The sequence below is a fragment of the Phasianus colchicus genome, chromosome 22 (assembly GCF_987193195.1).
Source record: "Phasianus colchicus chromosome 22, bPhaCol1.hap1.1, whole genome shotgun sequence".
NCBI lineage: Eukaryota > Metazoa > Chordata > Aves > Galliformes > Phasianidae > Phasianus > Phasianus colchicus.
The window spans coordinates 904,099-926,600 of NC_143457.1; the positions used below are offsets into that span (position 1 = coordinate 904,099).

At 51.7% G+C, this 22,502-nt stretch overlaps 1 protein-coding gene across 12 annotated transcripts in view; it reads right to left on the reverse strand.

Moving 5' to 3' along the window:
• EIF4G3 (eukaryotic translation initiation factor 4 gamma 3) overlaps positions 1-20,485 on the reverse strand; it is a 104,868-nt gene extending 84,383 nt beyond the window's left edge. For 8 of the 12 annotated variants that reach the window (XM_090122890.1, XM_090122887.1, XM_090122885.1 and 5 more), the window contains exon 1: positions 345-420. Coding sequence is in view for 2 of the 12 variants with exons in the window: in XM_090122891.1 (XP_089979017.1) it covers positions 345-420; positions 20,279-20,472 (270 nt within the window). In the remaining 10 variants the exon portion in view is untranslated. Of the gene's footprint in view, positions 1-344; positions 421-6,417; positions 6,479-7,093; positions 20,163-20,278 lie in introns of those variants that run through there. The other 4 variants (XM_090122891.1, XM_090122895.1, XM_090122893.1 and 1 more) reach the window with 3 other exon arrangements.
• Positions 20,486-22,502: the final 2,017 nt, after the last annotated feature.

Below are 22,502 nucleotides of genomic sequence, written 5' to 3' on the forward strand. Positions count from 1 at the left end.
AAACATCAGCGAGCCAAAGCACCCATCCCAGGTTTTCACTGTGCCATCACAACATTTCTCTGCAGCTTCAAACAGAGAGTTCAATGCAAAGACCCAATCTCTTTGGGCTGCTCCTGTGACAGGACATGTAGCACAAGGCAGGGGGGATGGAGCCAACCAACGGCGTGCAGGACACCTTCGTCCCACCGCCACTCTGCCCCAGGAAACCCACTGCTCTGCTGAATTAGCAGGAAAGGAAGGGATCCCAAGTCCTGGAGATAGCATCACTGCTTACCTACTTGCATGCAAGAAACCAGGCAATTCCAGTGCTGGAAAGCACCCAGCAGCACCACACAGATACTCACAGTGCTGTACACAGCAGAAACGGTCGGTGTGAAGATCCGCTCCTCCAGGGGCTGCTGCACGGGGCCGCGGGGGATCCTGAGGGCAGCACATTAAGGAAAGCAGCACAGGGAGGGATGTGGGGGCAGCACTGCTTCCTCCCCCTGCCCCACGCAGAGCCACAGCCACCATCGCCCTGTTTGCATTTGCCTCCCTGTGGCAGTAAGCCCCCTCCTTGCCCACACAACAAAGCTGCTGCCAACAGGTTTTACGTCTCGGCGTGGAGCCAACTGCTGTAGTTCTCCTGAGTTGGAAAGGTACCGAGGGACCCAGAGGAAATAAAGGGGGAAAGGAACAAACAAATGAGCAATCCCTATTCCAAAAGGGACCGCTCCTGAATTTGAAAAACTGTTTTATCCTCGAGCAGGTTAGGATTTATTTTATTTTAGAACTCATGTAAGCCATGGGAAAATAATCTTCTCTGAGCAGTCAGCTCGTTGTCTGCACCCAGGGCAGGGTGGGCTGCTGCCAGGGCAGCTGCTTCCACATCACTTCTGGAAAACGATGGTTCTCATCAGATTAAAAGGAAACCTCTAAGTCCTTCTGCTACAGGACTTGATCTGAGCACAAGACTGATGGATACAGAAGTGCCTTAAGTTCCGCTAAGCCTTAATGAGATCCAAAGGATGGAGAAAGTGCTTATTTCCTGCACCTGGCTTCCGGCAAATGCAGGCACTGGGTGGGCAGCACAGTGCTCCTGGGGCTCTGAAGGGATGGGAAGGGATGAGCCGTGCTCACAGGGCTCCTATGGGACAGGATGGGATGGGCAGGCAGCACAGTGTTCCCAGGGCTCTGATGCGATGGGAAAGGCAGAATGGTGCTCCTGGGGCTCCTATGGGATGGGATGGGCAGAGCAGTGCGCCAGCGGCCATGAGCAAGGTGATTAGCACAGCCTGCTCACAGCACTCTTTGCTACCAGGGGAATTCAGCCCCCATTACTGCATGCCACCCATGCTGCCATGCCACACAGACAACAAATGCACAGCACTTACAGCCAGGAGGAATTGCCGAAATCTCCCTCCTGTCCAGCACAAGTGAGCCCTCTGCCAGCTCCTGGGGTTAAACAACCCCACTGCATGGCCCTGCTTGTACCACAGCTGTGCGTTAAATAGCTGAAAATATGAGACAAAGCCATCAGGTGAGTGTTCACAGCATGGAACCACAGCAAACCCAAACCCTCGCACCATCTGCAGCTTTCTAGTGCACGGAATGTAAGGGTCTCTCAGCCAGGTGGTGCTGGGCAGCATCAGCGCTCCATGTCCAAGGGGAACTCCATCACAGCATGAACTCCTCAGGAAGAAGTTGTGCAAATCCTCCCAACTTTCTGCTCCAAAGCAGCTGCTCCCTGTGCCCCAGTGGAGCAGCAGCACAGCCACATGCCTGGTTGTTTAGCAGGTACTATAAATCAGTGAAACTCATCGAGACACCTCAAAAAATAAACAACTTTTCCTGGCACGAGCACATCAAACTGCAGTCAGAGGTTCAGAGACACAGGTGAAGAATTCCCTAAGAAGCCATGTCCTCCTCACACCCATCATTAACCCTGACAACAAGGACAGACTGCTGACTGCTCAAATAAAAGAACACATTAAAAGGTGTTTGCAAAATGGCAGCAGTGGGGACACTGCCTACAACTACCAGGCTGCATACAGCAGCACATCACTACAGCCCTATTGCTGCAAGCAAATGCAAACCATGCTCTGAGAGTCACCACATGCTGTACTTGTAACCAAAAGGATCTTCAGGCAAAAGCTATTATTAAGCTTGTTTCAATGTTTTACAGCTTGATATAAAGACTTACTGCGACATGGGGAGTCAACGCTTGCAACTGCATTGCCATTTGTCAGGACATATTAAATGTAAGTGGATCAACAAAGTGTTTATATAAACTGGCCTCTTAATCCATCACCTTATTCTCCGTATTAAATGGTAAAACCAAATTCTCTTTACATTTTCAGTTATGGGCTGTTTTACACATGCAACAACCACCACAATGAGCAGCTCTGTGCTGCCCTAACAGCTTCACGCCCACCGTAGTACTGCTCTGGGCAGCTCCCCACTGCTGCCCACTCCCTCACAGGGCTCCATCCCCACTCAGCACTAACAAAGCTGTGGGCTCGTCTGTCCCTCTGCTAATTAAGGGCTCCTCATTAAGCACTGCTCCCAAGCACAGTCCTGATCCAGATGCTGCAAGCAGTGAGGCTGTCAGCATTTACCCAGATCACACCATGCTCCCAACCAGCACTCTCCCTGAAAACAAAAACTTGTCCTGAAATTTATCTTGAGCTTTTTACTTAATTATGTGTCATTTATCTTAGTCCTTCCTTTTAAGTAACCCAGATGCTTCCTGCCCCTTCTGTCTCCCGTAACATCACCTGATCTAGACTGCACACATCTCTCTAGGTTCCAACTTCTGCACTTTCAGTGCCCATTCCTCCAAACTCCTCTTCCAGCACCCTTACCTGCTCTGTGCCATGCTGCCCTTCAGCCTCACCATCAGCTGATGGAATGGGGTGGAAGGAACAGAACAGCAGAACTCATCTTTCTTGCGAATAAGTGGTGTTTCCAGCATCTCATTCATTCCCCAATGCTTCCAAATAAAAATCAGCAATATTAAGGGCAGCAGCTGCAGGCAGCCGTGCTGGTTACACCTGCAGACAAGCACCTAATTATCTGGAGCTCATTACTTTCAGGCTCAGTTTTGCATCTCTAAATTAAAGAGAACTGGAGATGGCTCAGCGGCATGTAAATCACCCACAGCCCTCGTCTCACCCAGCTCTGAGCAGTCTGCTGTCAGCATGGGCACCACGGCCATGCAAATGCAACAGAACCCAGTGCACTGCACGCCTGACACCAGTGAGATTCTAAAGGAGATCTGCTTGTGCTACTCAGCCTGTTTCTGTCAACTCAAATGCCAAAAGAAATAGTTTCTCTGGCCTGGACAGGGTGCTGGACAAGTGGAAGAAGCTCTTTGTAAGGACAGGACTGGCTCCAGCAGCAGCCCCAAGCTCTGTCCCACCACAGCTCACACCATCGCATCTCCAAAAAGGAAGTTACCAAAGCATGGCCTGAACAGGACTACAGCCAGCTGAAAGCTGTAAGCACCACAGATGCCCCCTGCATTGCAGCTGTGCCCTGTAACAGGCCAGCAAGAACACAGGGGTGGAGCACGGCTCTTGCTCAACTATGGACAACTCTATGGCCAACTTGCTTGAAAATATTTGTTCACCGGCCCATCTTCTTCCATCAAACAGCAGCTGCTGTTTTTTTTTTTTTAATTCACATTTTTTTCTTACAATATACAGACTCTTGCAAGAGATGGAAAAGTCAATTGATTTCATCAGCTCCCTTCAGCTGAAAAGTCACGGCATCATGGAGAACGTGCCAAGGGATACAGCCTTAAAATCCCATTTCATCTCAGCAGTGATATTCATCATCCACAGAGCCACAGCAGTACACCTATATGGATGGATCGTGGCTACAACCCAGGGGCAACGCCCGCAGCTCCCTAGCACTGCCCCAGCACTATCGGGCCCAAAGGACAAGAGATTCTCTTCTAAGCATTAAGTGCCCTGGGAAAGGAGTCTATAGGCACCTACATGAGTGCTGGGGAATGACAGATCACAGGTGGGAGCAGCTCGGGTGCTGAGGAACAAACACAGCCCTCATCCTGCTCAGTGCGGGCAGAGCAGCTATAGGAATGTGATATCACTGGAGCACGGGGCCCTAACTTACATGCAGGGCACAATTTTAATGGACAGGACAAACAAAAGGCAGCAGTCAAAGGGAAAAAAATTAAAAGCAAGGAACCTAGGTTCTCAAAGTCATCACAACTGCCATGCCCACAGGGATGGGATGTCACCAGTGAAGTCCTCACACCCCACATCCCTGCAGAGGTGAGCCAGAAGATAATTAGTCACTGTGAAGCCACCTTCCATGTGAAACTTCTCCCGTGTAAGGCACTGGGAGCCCTTCAGCTCAGCAGCACCCATACACCTGCAGTGGAGGGGTGCACACAGCTCCTCCAGCACTGAAGGATGGCTCTGTAGGTCCCAACCAGCCATCCCAGCATTCCTCGCTCACAAAGCTGGAGCTGCTTTGCTGCACAAAGTTATCTGGCATAGCTTGAGAAAGAATAATGTAGCAGCAGCTTGTGAAAATTGGCTGCGTTCTGTTCTAAATTTATGCGAGGTACAGTTTGTTATCGTGGATGCTGGGCCCAAGCCTTCATTAGGCAGGAAGGCCCCCAGAGGCCAGAACCAGCCCTGCACTGCTCAGCAGAGCACAGTCTGCCTGGTGCAGGCAGGCAGTGTTTCCAGGGGCCCATCCAACACAGAGCAAGGAGTCCTACCAGTCATCCACATGGGTATCTGCTATATGGGGAAGTAGTGAAGCCTCTTTCACTCAGGAGCAGTTAAATCCTCCCCAAGTTTCCAGCAGATTTAAGTGGGAGCAATTTTTCACAGACGCCCAAAGCACTGCTCACAGCTTTCAAAAAGCTCTCACACCCCATCCCTGCAGGGAGCTCTTGCTCCATAACCTTCCCTAATGCCATATGATGAAAAGCATCCCAGTGAGGGGCAGAGCCAGAACCCCCACATCCCAACCAAGACCCACACCATCAGAATGCAAAGTAACACAACCAAATACCCCGCTGCCTTGAAGCTGGGCCAATCTCACACTAATACAACGTGCTTCAGTTAATCTTTTGTTTCAAAAATTAACTTGTAAGAACCTGTAAGTCAGAATTTTGCCAAATGAAAGATTCTGCAGGTGCCTGTGCTGAGCTGAGCCGCTCACAGCTTTTCACATGTAGAGGTCGACTGAAAACACTGATCCCCTGGAGGAGTCCAAGTAGCTTCACTTTTATCTATGGCGGGCTCACTTCCCCTTCATACCACTTATTATTAACCTTCACTGCACAGTGATCACAACCACCAGCTCTGCTGAAGGGGAAATCCAAGTGGAAATCCCCAGCAGGATCTGCAGACCGGAGCTCTGATTCATTTCCCCACACATGCCACAGCCCGCAGCTCTCAGCCCAGCCTTACCAGAGGCTTTTGCTGGTGGTTACATGGACCTTAGGGTGACTTGCACCAAACTGCTTAGAGATGCTTCTTAAAACACTGAGAAGAACCAATGGGAGCCCTTTTGATCAACTGTACCAGAAAGTGTTTCCAACACAGAAAATCCCAGGAGCGACGGCCGGCAGCCAAGAGGAAAAAGAAATATTGAGGCTGCAGAGCAAGAACGTCAGCATCCCAGCCTGCAGCCCCTGCTCAGCATTACTGTGAGCCATTCAGCCGACCAGGGAAACAGCCTGGTTTCCACTTCAACTGTTTTAATTTTGCATTATTTTACCTTGCATTTACCTGACCTGACTGAACCACACACTGGATGATCAGCTCTTGTAAGTCTTTACCCCCCTACCAGGTATGCCATAACCTTGCTGGAGAAGGAGAGGCTCTTACAGTCAACTAAAGTTAAAAATAGTAAGCACATTTTTTCCTTCCGAGGCATTCAACTCTTTTGCTGCACACAACATCAGAGCAGCCCCTGTGCTCACAGCAGCCCCTGCGCTCGGATATGTGAAGGTTGCTGGTGATTCACAGCAGGACTAAGGTCTCATCACCTGGGGCTGCGGTAATGCCCTCAAACAGGGACGGCTGAGCTGCTTTTTCTTTGGGAAGACATGGATGGATGACAGTGGAGGAATGTAAGAAGCGGGTATTCATGATATCATGAGACAAAGCAAACTGGGGTTCTGGCTCCTGGAAGTTTTTCAAATGCAATGGTTATTTGGCAAAAGGAGTGACAGAATCTCCTGAATCTGATCTGTGAGGCTTGAATTCTGGTGCAGGGCTGTGCCAAACCATCCACGTCCCCACACAAACCACCTGCTTCAAGAAGGCTCCTATTTTCAAAGAAATCCCAGAGAGGCTGCAGATGCTCCACCCCTGGAGGTGCTTAAGGCCATGCTGGAAGGGGCCCTGGGCAATCCAGTCAAGTACTTCATCTAGTGGCTGGCAGTCCTACCTGTGGCAGAGCCTAGGAACTTGATGATCCTTGAGGCTCCAACCCAAGCAATTCTGTGATTCTACAAAAAAAAAAAAAAAGCAGATCTCAAAAGGACAGACACTTGAGATGGAAGAGTCTGCATGAAAAGTAGTACTACGACACTTAGCATGAGGACGTGTAAAAGCAAGCAAATCCATATTTATTACCGATGCATCTCCCACTTTTTGTACTCCAGTAGCCACTGTTAACATCGAAGATACAAAAGAGCAGCAGTGAAAGGGGCACCCAAGTTCAAAACATAGGCCAAGGCTCTTCAGCCCAAGATTCTGATTACAAGAGCACTCCATTGAGGCCTGCAGGAGAACACAGCAGCTGCACAACGTGAGCAGGGATCTCACAGTGAGCACACCAAAAGGCACAGAGGGTTGGGACAATGCACCCCAATACAAACCCTCTCCCACTGCATTTCAATGGCTGAAGATGCAAGGAAAAATGTCCTCTTATTATCAGTTGGGAAAGTTTGGCACCGAATTAAATAAATGAAAGTGGAAAGGACAGTTTTAGTGCTGTCTCACAGAGACGTTCCATACCTTTAAGCACGGTGAAGACCCCAGAGCCTTCAGATTTATTTCTCCCTCGATCTGTGAGAGCCTGAATTTATTTATTAGCCTTCCAGACACTGGGCAAGGCTTACCTCTTTGTAGAGGAAATCGGGAGGAATTCAGACAGTGGTTTATTTAACATTCAGACTCCCCCTATAGGGCTACTCTGCCACACAGCGATGTCACCCCAGGCATTTACTTACAAAAGCTGAAAAAAAAATTAAAAATAATAACTGAAAAACCAGAACCAGACCCTCTGACAAGAAACACAAAACTTAAGACAACATTCACCAAGGCACAAAGAGCATTCGCAGCATGCAGCTGAGCACTCCAAAAGCTATCCCTGGCTACAGGAACTCCTTTTGAGTAATAAATGAAATAGTAGATTTGGGGGGGGTTAGGGTTTGGGTCGGAGGGGGGGGGAGCACAGGGCTAAGAAACCTTCCAAGCAAGGATCTACATTTGCAATAATGCTGTGAGCTTCCTCTCAGGAGTGACGGCATCCACCAGATCCACCTTTTACTGTGCAAAGGACTTCCAAGTCTGTTCTATACTATTTAACAGAGTAGTGTCATGAGGTCCTCGCTTGCAAGGTCCTTTAAAAGGTGCAGAAATAAAGTCACGCTTACTGCTCCGAGTGCCACAATTTATGCTCTCATTGAGTGGAAGACGACGCAGCTTTTCATTCCATTAAACAGCAGTTTAGAGTGCCAAAAATGCAACTATTTGGTGAAAAAAGGAGTGTGCTGAGATGCTCCAAAGCATATGGCAGCCTTCATGGGCACCATGACACAGCACTGAGGGTAGGAGCTCATTGCCACCACTAACTCCATCACCGCCTGGTTTGTCTCCAACAACACTATCAAGGGACATGCTCCCCCAGCGATGGTCTGCAATGGAGAAGAAACAACCCTAACATCATCCACCTCCCTCTTGGACACATTCACCTTTATTTCTGCGTGCCTGCATCAGCCCTTTCAATCAGCTGCTTCCTAACATTTTATTTCCAGGAATTAATTCCCATACTGACGTTTCAGAACAATTAGAAAGCACCTTCCAGCAGCTTTCAGATTTACTAGCACAGACACAGACAAGTAGCTTGGTTTTCACTCATCTCTACCTGCTGGTAGGAGGGAGCACACACACACACACACACAATTCTCCACTTGCAAAACAAAGCTACACACTGCATCCACTTGGTAAGATGCTGAATGAATTTACAACTCATGAACAATGCTCTCTAAGCACCTAACAGCCACTTAGCAGAACCAGCTGTGTCAGTAAGAGCCTTCCTCTTCCACTGCCAGACCAGAACTAACCAGGAGAACATGGAGACAGACCTAGCGGTGGGGGGAGGCCAATGAGCCGCCCCACAGCTCTCAGCCATGTCCTACTCCATGGGATGTGCCCGCAGCACACACTGCTCTCTGTGGTGCAGAGCAGGATGAGATGGCCCGCTCCCTCTCGGCTCTCTGCAACTTTTCTTGCAAACTGAGCAAACAAAATGAATGCAGAAATATCATCGTAGCTCCTGAAATGTATTAACAATGAGAGTGAGGGCTGCTGAAAGAGAAAGCGGGGACTGAAAGTATTAACAAAAGCCCACAGCACACTGGCTGTGGCTAAAGCTAGGGCCTGAAAGACTTCTTTGTTACCCGGTCAATGCAAGCCTATTCAGTGGCCCAATATATAGCAGAAAGAAAGTGAGGGTGGGAGGAAGAAGGGTACTGTCTCTTCAGGGGACGTCTCCTCAGCTGCCAGGCTGCAAGGGGAGCAGGCTGCTCCAACACAGGGAGTTTCGAGCAGCCCAGCACTACCCACTCACCAGCAGGGCTGCAGGAGCTCACTGCGGGTCCTGGCGTGCCATGCAGCTCATCGTGCACCCTCTGCTGCTCTGGGAGCTGCAGAAAGGCTCTGCGGGAAGAAACCAGCGCACGCTGCCTGGCAAACCCTGTCTTTCTGCACCAACTGATGCCGCTGCACTGGAGCGCGCGCACGCTTCACTCCTAGGGACTCCACAGCTATTTTTGGAGTTGGCCAACAGGCAAGAAATTTCTCTATAAAAACAAGCAAATTAATTTCACTGCCTTTAAGGCAAGGGCTTAACTGCAATCGCAGCAGTAACTTCTGCAAGAGCAGCTTGTAAAGATAAAAGTTTTTTTTCCCCGTGCCATCGCTGAACTAAAAGGGAGCGAAACTTCGCGGTTACCCCGGTTTTAATTAAATTTGATTGATAGCCCATTACATGAGCACGCACAAAGCCACAGTTTGCACAGGATGCCATTTCCTTTCAGGTTTTTCAATACAGAAAGGACTCCCGTTCTCAACTGCTACGATACAGATCTTTTTGGAAGCGCTGATCTGTTGGAGCGCTGCAAAGCAGGGAGGGCCTCATTAAGGGCAGCACAGTGCCATGGATGTCCCCGTGCTCCAGGCACAAACCCTCTTTGTTTCTCTGCAGGTGGAGAGGGACGTAATGTGAGGAAGAGGAACTTAAAGAAAAAGCTTCCAAAGCAAAGCCTCTCATGCTGCACGCAGTACCTGTGGCTGCTCAGAGCGGGGTTTTCCAGCGTGCTCTTATGTCACCTCCTCATTTTTCCTTTATTAAAGCCTGTGTGCTACACACTCAGCTCCAGCAGCAACTTCAATCAAATCCCTTCACTGCAAAGCTGTACCGCTGCCACCAAAGGCACACAAGCACCAGGAAGGTCCACATGGCAGCACGCTCTGCCTTCAGGTGAATGTGTATTTTTTCCACCTATTTTGGCTTCGTACAGCCCAGAAATACCAACTGAAGCCAACACGCTTTTTGAGCTGCGGTAACGAAATCCAGCATTCAGGTATCAAACAGGATGAGGATGAGGACAGAGGCTGCAGTGCAGCGTTCTGCATACAGCCCAGACAGGGCAGCAGGGACAAACAGCACAGCGAGGAGGTGTGAGCCAAGAAAGCCTCTTCAAAGCATGGTCAGTAACGGTTTCCTGTTTCTACATCCCTTGCTTTTACTGAACTGTGAACCATAAGGGCCACAGAGCTTTTAATCACCTCATTCATCCTGACTCAGTCACGTGTTGCAGCTGCCTGAGCCCACTCTGAGATGGGAAGTTCTGCTGTCCACCGCTGCCACCCAGGGCAGTACAGACACTGAGCAGAACCCCTCCCCAGGACAGGAACAGGATCTCAGCCCAAATCCCACTGATGGTTAAAGAACTCTTCAATTCAGAGCCTCATGCAGTGAACTCCATACAAGCTTCAGCCTTCTTCTGCCCAGGCAGACATGGATGTTCCTAAGGGGAAGCTGATATTACCACTAGACAAGTGATGTTACCGAGGAGCATCTGCCAGGTACACATGTTGCCCTTTGCTATCTATGCAGCAACCACTCCTGGGTCAGCACAAGGACCATTTTGCTGCACCTCCCATATTCTCCAAGGGAATCTCCCAAGTCCTGGCTCTCTGCAGGCTCAGGGCCACTAGAAAGCAAGAAAGCTCCTCTCCAGCACTCTGACTCACCAACGTCCCATACAGCTGTGCCACAGCCACTGCAGACCGGAGCAGCTCCATGCTGTCACAGGGCAGCCAGCTTGGTCCACTCTGGAGTGACAGCACAGATATCCTGGGGAGCAGCACACAGAGATCCCTGCCTGGAAGTTCACTGGATCCCAGGAGCAAAAGTCAGTTGCAACTCCATTACTCAAATCTTGATTAAATCTAGCATTGAGGATATTTCTTAATCAACATGCCTCAAGTGACTACTTGAAAGCCAATCCCTCAAAGCCTTCATTCAGGGTAGAGAAGATTTTTCTGTAGCTTTAACACACTAAGGAGCAGGTAGAACATGAAAATGATTATCCATGAAGCTTGTTCTTTCCAGAAATACTTGGCAGAGCACTGGATTTTTTTTTTTTTTGTCTGTTTCATATACACACAATGTAAAATGAAGTTGTAACACTCTCAAAATGCCCTTCGGCATCTAAAAACGAACCAGGCTGGGAGGCAAGAAACCACCACGCACGAGGCTCCTCAGCATGGTGCAGCAAGCGAAGGTCCTCTTCAGACTGCTAACTGCATTTATTTTTGCAATTAGCTACAACAGAAGGAAAAAAGCAAAAAAATGATCACGTTGCCTGGAAGAGAGATCTATCTTAGCACTGCTTTCCTCTCCAAGGCCCTTCTAGACCAGCTTCTGGCTACCACACATTTGATAACCGCTAAGCCATATTTACGGATGGGCTGAGCAGGGAGATGGCACGCTGGCTGATAACCACAGCCTCTGCTGAGCTAACCACACCCTGCAGCTTTGCCAGCACAAAACTCATCAGATTCCTTCCCGAACAGCTTCAGTAGAGCGATTCTTGCTTACAGCATTCAGATGAGACTGAATGGTAGGGGTGGGAGAAGGAAATATGGGCAGGGAAAAGTTTCCTGGATCACTTAATCAAAGCGACTGACTGCAGCCAGCCATGGGGAAGGTGGAAACGCGTTCGGCCCATTGCTCACAGTGAGGATGGAGGAGCCCTGAGTGAAGAAACCATCACTTGAGAGAGTGGGATGGAAGGGAAGAGAAAAAACTTTCATAGGAAAGAAGCACTTAGAGAGAAGCTTCACACCCACGGAAATCCCAAGCGGCGGCCAAGCACGAGCTGGGGTGACACAGGCCAACGTGGCACAAAGCAGCACCAGAGCCAGGATGTGAGGAACACCATGGTTCCCTTCATCACATCCCCTGGGACAGCACTACCCTGCAGCCAGCAGCAAGAACAGGTCGTGATTGTTTGCTCCATGTTTTGCTTTTTTTTTTTTTCCTCTTTCAGAACAGTTACTTAATGCACACAGTTATTTCTATCCTGAGTTCTTACTGCAGACACACAGCTAGCTGAGAACACTGGAGTTCAAGCAGAGAAAGCAGAAGGCCAGGTGACAGCCAGGTGAGCAGCAGCAGGGCAGGGACTGGGGCATGAAGGGCAATGCCAAGCTGGATAGAAGGTTACACAGTATCAGCCTACCTCCCCAGCACCAAACTCACCAAGTGAAGCCATACAGCTCCAGCTCCTCTCCAGCACAGCAGTTACCTGCATCTGGGGCATGTTGTTACAAGATCAGAAGGGGAAAAAAGTTCCTAAGCCAGACTCCAGGACTGCAGTAGCATTCATCCGCAGCGATTTTCACCAGTGAGCCCAGATTTCAGCACTGTTTGCTGCCATTTACTAAAACACAGTTGCCCATTTTTGCCCTCCTGAGCATTTCATTCACACAGAACTGCCCCCAGCCTACCTACCGCCTCCCTCATGCCCTACAAATGCAGATCAGCTGCTCCAGCTGCCAAGGCCACTGCACAGACATGCCTCTTTGCTCTATGGGGACGGCCACTGGGACTCACCAGCCTTGCAGTGTGCCCCATTCTCCAGGCTGTGCTTCCTACCACACCTCTAATACTTCATACTACAACTTCATGGGACAATGTAACACTCTGCTGGTCAGTCTGTCAGGAACCATCATGGTGACAGCGGTGTTGTCACCCAGACTGACTGTCTTCCCAAGAACTCCCCAGGTACGTTTCTAGTGAGCAGGAACACGCATTTCAGCTCCAAGCTTCCTAACGCCTTGCCATTCCCCTCCAGAATTCTTTATTTCAGTGGTTTATCAAAATGAAATGAAACTGTAAGTACTCTCTCGCATGTGCAGAGCTTGTGATTTTCTCAGTTTCAAATCCCAGGTCAGACAAAAGGCAATTCTGGAAGCACAGCCCCCAGGGACGGCAGAGCAATGCCTCACACCCCACTGCAGAGCCACAGCACGAAGCAGCCTGGCTGGCAGGAGCTCCAGGCCTCTGCAATCCAATGCTCTGCATGTCCTCTTCTTCACACACAGACTTTCGGTAGCATGCTTTCTGCACATCTCCATAGGGTGCTTGACAAGAAAGAGCCACAGCAGCAATACATTTATCCCAGCAGAATCTGAAGAAAAGCACAAGAGAGTTCCATGGCATTTCTCACGTACAAAGCGAGTTTTGCTTGCAGTGGCCCCACACAGATACCAAGGAAGATATCCACACACACATCTCTGCTGTGTGAAGCAGCTCTGCTGTGACACTGCTCCAAAGTGATGTGCAGCGGGAGGCAGCAAAGATGTATGGACATGATGTGCCACCCCACAGAAGGAAGCTCAGGACCCATCCATACCTTCTGCCTGCTCAGACCTCTCTGCATGCAGGAGACATTAAGACAAATACTCAGGTGCAGGGAGGAGAGGAAGAAAAAGGTTTGCTTCCATCTGGTAGCACTGAGCTTTGTGTTGGACACTTCAGAACAGGAGGGGACCAAAGCAAACACCCAGGCTGACTGTGGTGCAGAGCAGAGAGGAGCTGGGCAGCCTCACATCACTCCTCCAGCCAGCACCCAGCTCCAAAGGTGTCCCAGCATTGCCCAGCAGCTCCAGCTGGCAGCAGCCCTGGCACTGCTCCTCCCGCCTCACAATGCGGATGTTTGGAGGTCCCACACCCCGATGGCAGACCCTGGGGCTGTGGTATGAGCAGGACACAGTTATACAACGCATTATTCCATCAAACCACGCTTCTGCTTTTTCCTGTGCAATGCAGGAACATTTGCGACCTACCCCCAGCAAGCTTAACAGATCTCTGATGTCCTCTATTTGTCAACAAAAGGAGGATGGAGCTAGATCTGAACGAAGAGCAGCCCAAGCTCCTCCTCTCAGGAAGCATTTCAGCCTTCTCCTGGAAGCAGAGCTCAGCAGGCTACCCCGAGCCCTTCCCAAGCCTCAGCGCATTTTGGCTCAGCCATGACAATGCCAACTCCTCAGTGGAAACAGAGAGCCATCCCTGCTTTCAACAAATCCCAACACAGCTGGAGGCAGCCCTACACTGTCAGCAGAGCTCTGCTTCCTTTGACAGGCGCTCCCCAGGCTGACTAACTCCCATCTGCAATGACCCACGGCCCAGTAACTCAGGTTCCTGCACCTCTCCTCACCATAACCCTCATTAAGGCACACGCACTTTACTAGAAAACTTTCACTGACCATCCCCACTGCTGACATTCAGGACATTAAATAAGACATTATGGACAGAGGTCTCCTCCATAAAACTCACATGTTTTTAGTCTGCCAGGATCGGAATTTGGTGACAGCACAATTCATTCATTTATTTAATGATCTTAATGTCAGCCTGAGTGGATAAAGTATGCTTTGGCTTCAGCAAGAGAAGGAGACCGTGCCAAGCACCAGCAGCAGTGGTTTCTGATAGGCCTGCAGCGCCAGGTGCCACTGCCCTGCAGCATAGATGGATCCCATGTTTTGGGTGCGGAATGGGAATCCTGCACAGCCAAACTCAGTGCGCAAACTCGGAACCAAACACTTAAAAATGAAGCAGTTCAGTTGTGCGGGTGGACTTTCGTGGTTTGTGGAGTTTTTTGTTTTTGTTTTTTTGTTTGTTTGTTTGTTTTTTTTTGGTTTTTTTTTTGTTTTTTTTTAATTAAGAATAGGGTTTTGGAAATGTAATCAATACAATTAAGTTGAGGAGTTAAAGCTCACAGAGCATCCTGCAAGATTACACTTGGCAATACTTGTGTATCAACAAAAAGTGCACCTTTTTTCTTTTCGAAAGAAGACGTAAAAGCACTTGGAAATCTACCTTAAAACACCTTCAGTGAAGGAAACACACAGCCTGAGTTGCAGACAGGTTGACAGGTGAATTATTTGCATTTTACAGCTCCAGAATACAAAACACAAGCCCAGAAAAGTAAAGCATTTGAAGACATACCATTCAGTAACCAATATTTCTATGTGTGTCAGCACTGGAAGGAGAGATGCCACAAACTGAAGCTCACCATACATCCTACAGCAAGCCAAATGCCTCAGCAGCTCAGCAAGCACAAACAGGAGCACGTCCTACACCAACCTTACAAGGCCGAAATGGGCATCAATCGGCCGCTCCTAAAACTGCTCTCCCAGCACACCCCAGAGCCTGACCTGCACCACGGATTTCACATCAGAAGTCACAACTAACATGCTTTAAGACTTTTTGATTTCAGCCATCAGGAGCACAGGCATACAAATCAAGCTCCTGGTAATTCAGTAACTCACACATCATCACTCTCAGGTGTAAATCAAACCGAAACAAAAAACAAAAACAAACAGGGAATCGTTATTTGGCAACCTGAGAGAGAACCAGCTTCCACCTCGCAAAGGCTTTACAGCCCAGGAAAACTTGCATTATTTACGATGTTCAACAGCACGAGCTCTTCCCGCTTCTCTGCAGTGCTCCCCCGATGGTTTCAGAGGACACTCCTGGCACCGGGCAAGGATCAAAGATGTGTTTCTCTGTCAAGAAGAGCAGTTTAGAATCCACTTTGCTTTTCCTTGGTCGTGTTTAGAGTTCTAGAAATACATCAGCTCGCACCCAGATAAAGGACACACAGAGGCCTTACAACCAACAGCAGAAATGCATTACTTTGGTGGTGGGGTTGACTTTGATCTGACACAACCTAGGGAAGCCCTGGGGCCTTGCTTTGTGTAGGAAAGCAGTCCATTTCTGGCCATCTCAGATGACTGAAGAGTAAAGCAGAGGTAAAAACAACTTTTAAGGTACAATAAGAATAGAGAACGTGTAATTTTCCTTTCAGGAAGGAAGGAAGCGCTGTCCCATTAACCCAGTTACGTGCCCAGCAGCAATTTGACTCAAGTCCCATCAGCAACAGTGTGACATCACCTGCTATGAGGAGAGAGCATGCTCTGGGACACCTCCCAGAGTCACAGAACACAACACAAGGATAACACATACCCAAAAATACCACCAGCCTAGAAGCTCATTCCACTCTCCTCCCTTTGATCCTTTCCTTTTAAGAACCCATCCTATTTTCTCCTTCCAGCTGTCCCACATCATCATTTCCTATTTGGGAGGCAAAACCAAGTCCACAGCCCGGAAAGGAAAACTGTGCCTAGGAGAAGTTCTTGGAAATACCGCAAAGTGCAAATGTGGAACGGCGAGAAGTCACACCAACCTTCAGGACGGGAAAACAAGCTCCTGAGCTTGCCCAGAGCGCGGCACCTCAAGCCCCGCAGCAAACTCCGACACCCTCCTGCTCATTCACTGCAGAAAAGCCTGTGCAATTATAAGCAGACATCCAGTCACAGATGTAGCTTCCCATTAAAGAAACGCCTGTAAAGCAGTGATACTACCCACCTCTAATTCCTCAGAGTGAAAATTCCAGCAACTCTAATCATATTAGAGGATTTACGCACAACTAAACTTGACAGTTGACTAGCCCTGAAAATGATGGATTAGGGAGAAAAAGAAAATATAGGTTATCTCTAAAGAGAGGCCTACACTGCTAACTCTCTAACCATGAAACAAAACCAGAGCAAATGCACCAGCTCCACGCAGCCCAGCACGAGCTGCTGACATGAAAGAGTCTTTCAAGCCTGACACGGCAACAGACAAAGCCCGCACACACAGATGGGCATCCTACTTCCCAACCCTGAGCAGGACACTTCGTACTTCTAGGTCTCCCACCACTCCCCTATCAACTTCTTACCATGGATAAAAATATAACCCGTGTTCCGAAATTGGTACTGCACACCAAAATATATACCTATGAGTAAAGCAACCTTGTTCTGCAGACTTCTGTCAGAGAACACACGCCAGCATGTCTCCAGACACGAGAAGAAAACAAGCTGCAGCAAATCCCATTTTTGGAAGAATGGCTTTCTCCAAGACATTTCACCACAAAATCTTATAAAGCCAGTAAAGTGACACATCTGTGCTATAACATGATTAGCTTTTGTCATTAAATAAATTAAAGCTATTTCTGCTCGAAAGAACTCTGAGATGTGCCAAGGCTGTGGAATATCAGAATGGGAGATGGCCGAGGTCTAAAAGCACTTAATTTTTGGCAATATGCTTGCATCCTGTGCCTGCTCCTCCTCTGCAGAGCAGTTCCTCCACTTGCTGTGTTTTCAGAGGATGCTCTCCTATCACATGCCCTCCTAAGAACAAAGATGGGGTGACGGCTAGATTAGGTGATCATAGTGGTCTTTTCCAATCTTAATGACTCCGTGGCCTCCAAGGCTTCAGATATATTTAAAACTGAAACATCTTTGAGGCAATGAAGCTGTCCCTTGTGTCTCTTCGCTCAGCCAAGGTTTCAGAAAGCCCCTGAGCTCAAGGCTTGTACTGCCAATAAGAAGTGAGGAGAACCACCTCAGTCCTCCCATCCTACCTACCTCTCTCCTTTTACAACCAGCACTCCACCCTTATCCCAAAGCTCCAGATGGATCCCCAACACATCCGGTCCCCATCCCACGTTGCCATGGTTCTCCTTCACTTCTGCACACATCTCCCGACAGAGCCACCGCAGGAGCAGCTGCTGAGAGGGCCTGAGCACAGCCTGTGCGCCTTGCGGGAACAGGAGCACACGTTGAGTTACCCAGGAATACCTGCAAAACCAGAGCTTCCATGCATGGAAACATACTGCACACACACAGACAACAAAAGCCACAAATGCCAGCCCTCCCTTTCTGCTTTTCAGAAATGGAATCAAAGCGGGAGGGCTGTAAGGAAAGAGACAGACTTTTAAACAACAGCTCTGAGTGTAGCACACACCAATCTGTTTGCATTCCATAGCGCAGCATTTGCTTGTGTCTGGGCTGGGAAGACACTGGTGACCTAATTATATTGATCCACCACATTTATTCACAGTATGAGGACTTTTTGAAGAGCAAATGGTCATAACACACAAAAAAAAGTACCTTCGGAAGTGCATAAGTGAGAGCGTGGAGGGAAGGAAAGAAGTGCTGTGCACTGAACACACAGCAACTTACAAACACAAAGGGCTGCAGGGAGCAGGCAGCCCACAGCACAGCTCCTGGGCTCTGCGCTATACAGAGGAAACCCTGCTGCAGAACAACTGCACACAAACCTGCTCCTCAGGGACAGCCTGATGGCAAGCAAAGATGGACAGATCTAAGGTTTGATAAAAGCATCCCCAAAGTGTCATTTCACAGCAACACAGACCCACCCCATCCATCCCATGCAGGGCTGCGGGGCTCACACCAACAGCCAGGCACCGCTCCTGCCTGCAGCCAGGCCCGGCCACCACTAAAGCCATGAAGCCAGCCTAACTTACTCCTACACAGAAAAATGCATTTCTTGAGGCCACTGTGCTACAGCAACATATCAAAGCATAGGTCGTGTCTTGCTGCCTTCCCATCCAGCACATAACAGAACAGAACTCCTGTCAGAACATTGCTCTTCACGTCCATCACCCTCCAGCTTTTCAAGAAATCTCTTTTTAAAATCTCATCCCCCTAAGTTTTTCTTTCCGCTCATTACTCACTTCCTACAAACGCACACAAAGTAAGAAAACCTCTTTCCTGCACAGCTTTGTCCCCCCCGATTCTGCTTTTCCCATCACACATACAGCCCTTTAATTCCATGTGATGCTGAAACCACATGCTTCCAAAGACACAAAGTTCACCACATGTAAACAGCTGTAGTTTAAAAAGCCCGAGCAAGCACCTCCATCTATCTACCTACAGACACATAACTCGCATTTGTGATGACTCGTATCAGCCAACAGCCCCCATGCTGCAGTGCAGAGAAGCACAGCCCGGCCATGTGTGTGCAGAACTGCACCTCCAGACTGTCTGCCATGGGGTAATTGCCTCAACAGTGGCACCAAAACAGAAAAAAAAACAAACGGACCTAAAAATAAGGCTGAACTCAGATGACCCTCTGCACTTTGGTAAGCTCCAGTGAACTATGCTCCTGAAGCCTCACTTGGGAGCAGCGCTGATAAAAGGTAACAGCTTTTGTTTACCAACTGGAAGCACACACAAACTTTCAGCCCAAGGAAAAGTAGTCACAGTGTGGGAACGCGGCTCACTGGGAAGGCACCAGTTTTGTGTCTGTGACAAGGGCAGGCTACCAGGTCAGAAATGCTACTGCTATTCCACCTATGGCACTGCCTTCAGTCCACTCAACACTTCCCCACTCTCTGTGCCTCTTGCTTTGGAGACGTGCCTTCCCCCTGTGCTGCTTCTCATGGGCCTCAGAGGGAAGCTGGGCTTCTTCCCCACACACACGCCTCTGACAAAGCTCACTCCAAGGCAGCGTTCTCCTGCCCTGCCCATGACAGACCACCATCAAGCCCAGAGAAGCATCCAAACCCTTCACAGCTCTTCGAGTAATGAGTAGACGTGTGCTTTGGGAGAGCAGCACGCTCCCAGTCCCAGGCACCCAGCAACACCCACCACGCTGGGAAGGCCCCTTTGGAGCAGCCATAACGCCTGCACTCAAACTGAGCAGCTCCCCCAGCAGCTCACCAAGTGCTGCTGATGGCAGTGACAGCAGCTCTGCGCTGCTTTCCCCACGAAAGCCCACGTTGGGATCCCAGCAGCACGCCGGGAGCACAGCACAGCCCTCCAGCACAGCCTCGCTCCTTCCCAGCTCTCACCTGACCCAAACACTCTGTAGCGCCAGCAGCCCCGTGACTTCAGCAGTGTTATTTGTGGTCAGGCCCGGCCGGAAGCTCACCAAAACAATGGATCTGAACCGATCACAGCAGGGCTCTGCTTTGCCACCTCAAAACTGAAAGTGAGAGCAATGGAACGCTTCCACGCAGGGAACGTGCTGAGCACACACATCCCACGGCTCCGATGGAAGTCACCCCACGGCAGCAGCCGTGCACACTGCGGCCCGAACCGGGCTCACCCACCGCACCGACCCCCCAGCTATAGGGCAGGGGGCAGCGAGAGCTGACAGGGCAGAGCCCCGCAGCGCTGCTGATCCCAAGGGCTTCTCCCAGAGCCCCTCACACCCCCAGGAAGGGCCTCAGCCTCTTTATGGCAAGTCAGAACATGGCTTCTCCCCCACCAATACCACGGGAGTTGGGGAACCACACAGCGCAGCCCCAAGCGGGCAGCAGGGCTGTGCCCCCACCACAACACAACGCAGCACCGCAGCACTCACCTGAAGCGCAGCTTTCAATTAAAAGTTCACCGGGGGCGTGGGGACGAACAACGCAAACACGCACACGCAGGGCCCCCCCACAACACACAGAGCCCCAACCCCGGGGGCGGCCCCTCACGCCCCCAGCAGGTGCACCCCCTCCCCCAACACACACACACACACACCCCGCAGCCCCCAGCGCTGAGCCCCCACCCCGCGGCCCCCCGTGCCCGCTCCCCGCCCCCCACCCGCCGAGCGGAGGGCAGCGCCGGTCTCCCCCCCCCCCCCACCCCGATCCGCCCGGGGCAAAGGATACTGCTGGGGCGCCGCGGGCGGCAGGGCCCTGATGGCGGGGTGAGGCGCGGGCGCCGCCGCCGGGTGAGGGGGAGCCGGGGGGGGAGGCGGCCCCGCCGCCGCCGCCGCCGCCCCGCTCCCGGGGCCGGGCCCCGCTGCCGCCGCCGCCGCCGCCGCCGCGCCGGGTTTCAAAGCCGCCTTCTGCGGTAAACTCATCGCCGAGCGGAGCCACCACCCCCCGGCGGGGAGCGGGGCCGGGGCCGGGGGGGAGCCGGGCCGCGGGAGCGGGCAGCGGGCCGGGGGCCGGGGCGGCGGCCGGGGCAGCGCGGCGGGCCGGCACCGGCGCCGGTCTCCGTGACAACGCGGCTCCCGAGGGCTCGGCGCGGGGAGGGGACGGCGCGGGGCCGGCGGGGAGGGGGGAGGGGGGGCGGCTCAGGCCGCGATGCTCATGGGCCGCCGGCGGCGGGGGGTCTCGGTGCCCCTCCCCGGGGGCGGCGGCGCCCTTCGCGGCGGCGGCTCTCGGGCGATGCCGGCGGATTTTCCTCACTGAAGTAGCGGAGCATCAAACATGGCGCTGCGGCCGCCTCCAGCAGTCCGGCAGGACGGACGCTCGGGCGCCTTCGGGCCGCTCCGGAGCCGCTCGGCCCGCCGGCGCTCGGCAACCTTCGGCTCTTTCCGGAACCGCTCGCCGACGAGGAGCGTTCGGGAAACCTCGGCTCCTTCCGGAGGCCTTCGCGGGCGCACGCGCCTCGCTCCCTTTCCCGTCGCCTTCCCCCCCGTCCCGCTCGGCCCGGCGCCTCCCGTGACCCCCGCTCTCGGGAAACTTCGGCTCGCTCCGGAGGCCGCGGACGCGAGGGAGTTCGGGAAGCATCGGACGGGCTCGGAAGAGATATTCCCGCCCAGTCGGGCGGCGCTCGGGGCTCTTCGGAGCCTCTCGGGGAGGGGCTCGGCGGCCGAGCGGCTCCGGAGGGACTTCGGCACCGCCCGGCTGCGCGGGGCGCGGCGCGTGGGGCCGCGGGGATCCTGCGCTCCTCCGCCCCGCCGCCATCGCCGCGCTGCCCCGTAAAGATTCGGCTGCGGTCGTTTGGAGGCACAGCTACGTGGTCCGTGGGGTTGGTACGCACTGACTGCCTTCCGAGCGTGGCACTGCCCCTGGAACAGCCCTTCGTGCGGAAGGAAATCAGCACTGAGAGCGAACTGACATCTATGGCTCCTCGTGCTCTACAGAAATAGCTGCCTGTAAACACAGCTGTGAAAGAGCTCGAGCATCTTTAGATACATCGCAGCTTTTTGCTGTTTGGAGTGAGAAAGAAAAAAAAAAAAGAAAAATTAAAAAAAACAGCAGGAGTGTTTTCAACACGTTGTGTCCCAAAACCTCTGGCTCTGCCTTGCAGCTCCACGCAGCTGATGCCTCCCAGGCACCGTCGCTTCACCGCTCCTGTTGGTTGTTTCTTCTCCTCCCAGGACAAAGCAGACAACCCGTGTCTCTCCCACAGGGGATGATTTGGCCAACGAAACCCACAGTTTGGCGAGCCTGAACGAGTGCCGGCTGGATCCGTGCCCGTCCTCCGCCTCTGTTGAACTTTTCCTCCCATCTGTTGTGCTGCTGGATGAGCACCTAGGCACTGACAACGGCTTTTCAGCCCCACCGGCACTCTCATGCTTCTTTACCAACATCAGCGAGCCAGAGGTGCTCACAGCAAAGAGTGCCAGAGCTGCTGATGGGTTTAGGAAAAGGAACAGGTTGCCCAAGGAGGCTGTGGATGCCCCATCCCTGCAGGCATTCGAGGCCAGGCTGGATGTGGCTCTGGGCAGCCTGGGCTGCTGGTTGGTTACCCATAGCAGGGGGTTGGAACCAGATGAGTGTTGTGGTCCTTTTCAACCCAGGCCCTTCTACAATTCAAAAGGCTTAGTGGCTTGGGGAACCAGTCAAAATTGGGGTATTAGTAGAACAGGGCTGTTTTCCTGCCAGGCCCTACGCCAGTTCCCCCTCCTGCCCAGGCTCAGCCCCGCAGGGCACATCTGATGCAAAACAACCAGGTTTTACCACCCAGGATCAGGCAGGCCCACGGCAGGCAATGGCACGCGAGCAGCTGAGTCACCCCAGAGCTGTGCCAGCCCCAAGGTGGGCAAACAGCAGCAGCAGGCTGGGGAGCCCTGTGCAAGCTGCTGCTCGTCCTCCAAACCCCTCCTGTGCTGGGCCGTCTGCCCCATGCAAACCAGGACAGCAGACACAAGCAGGCTGT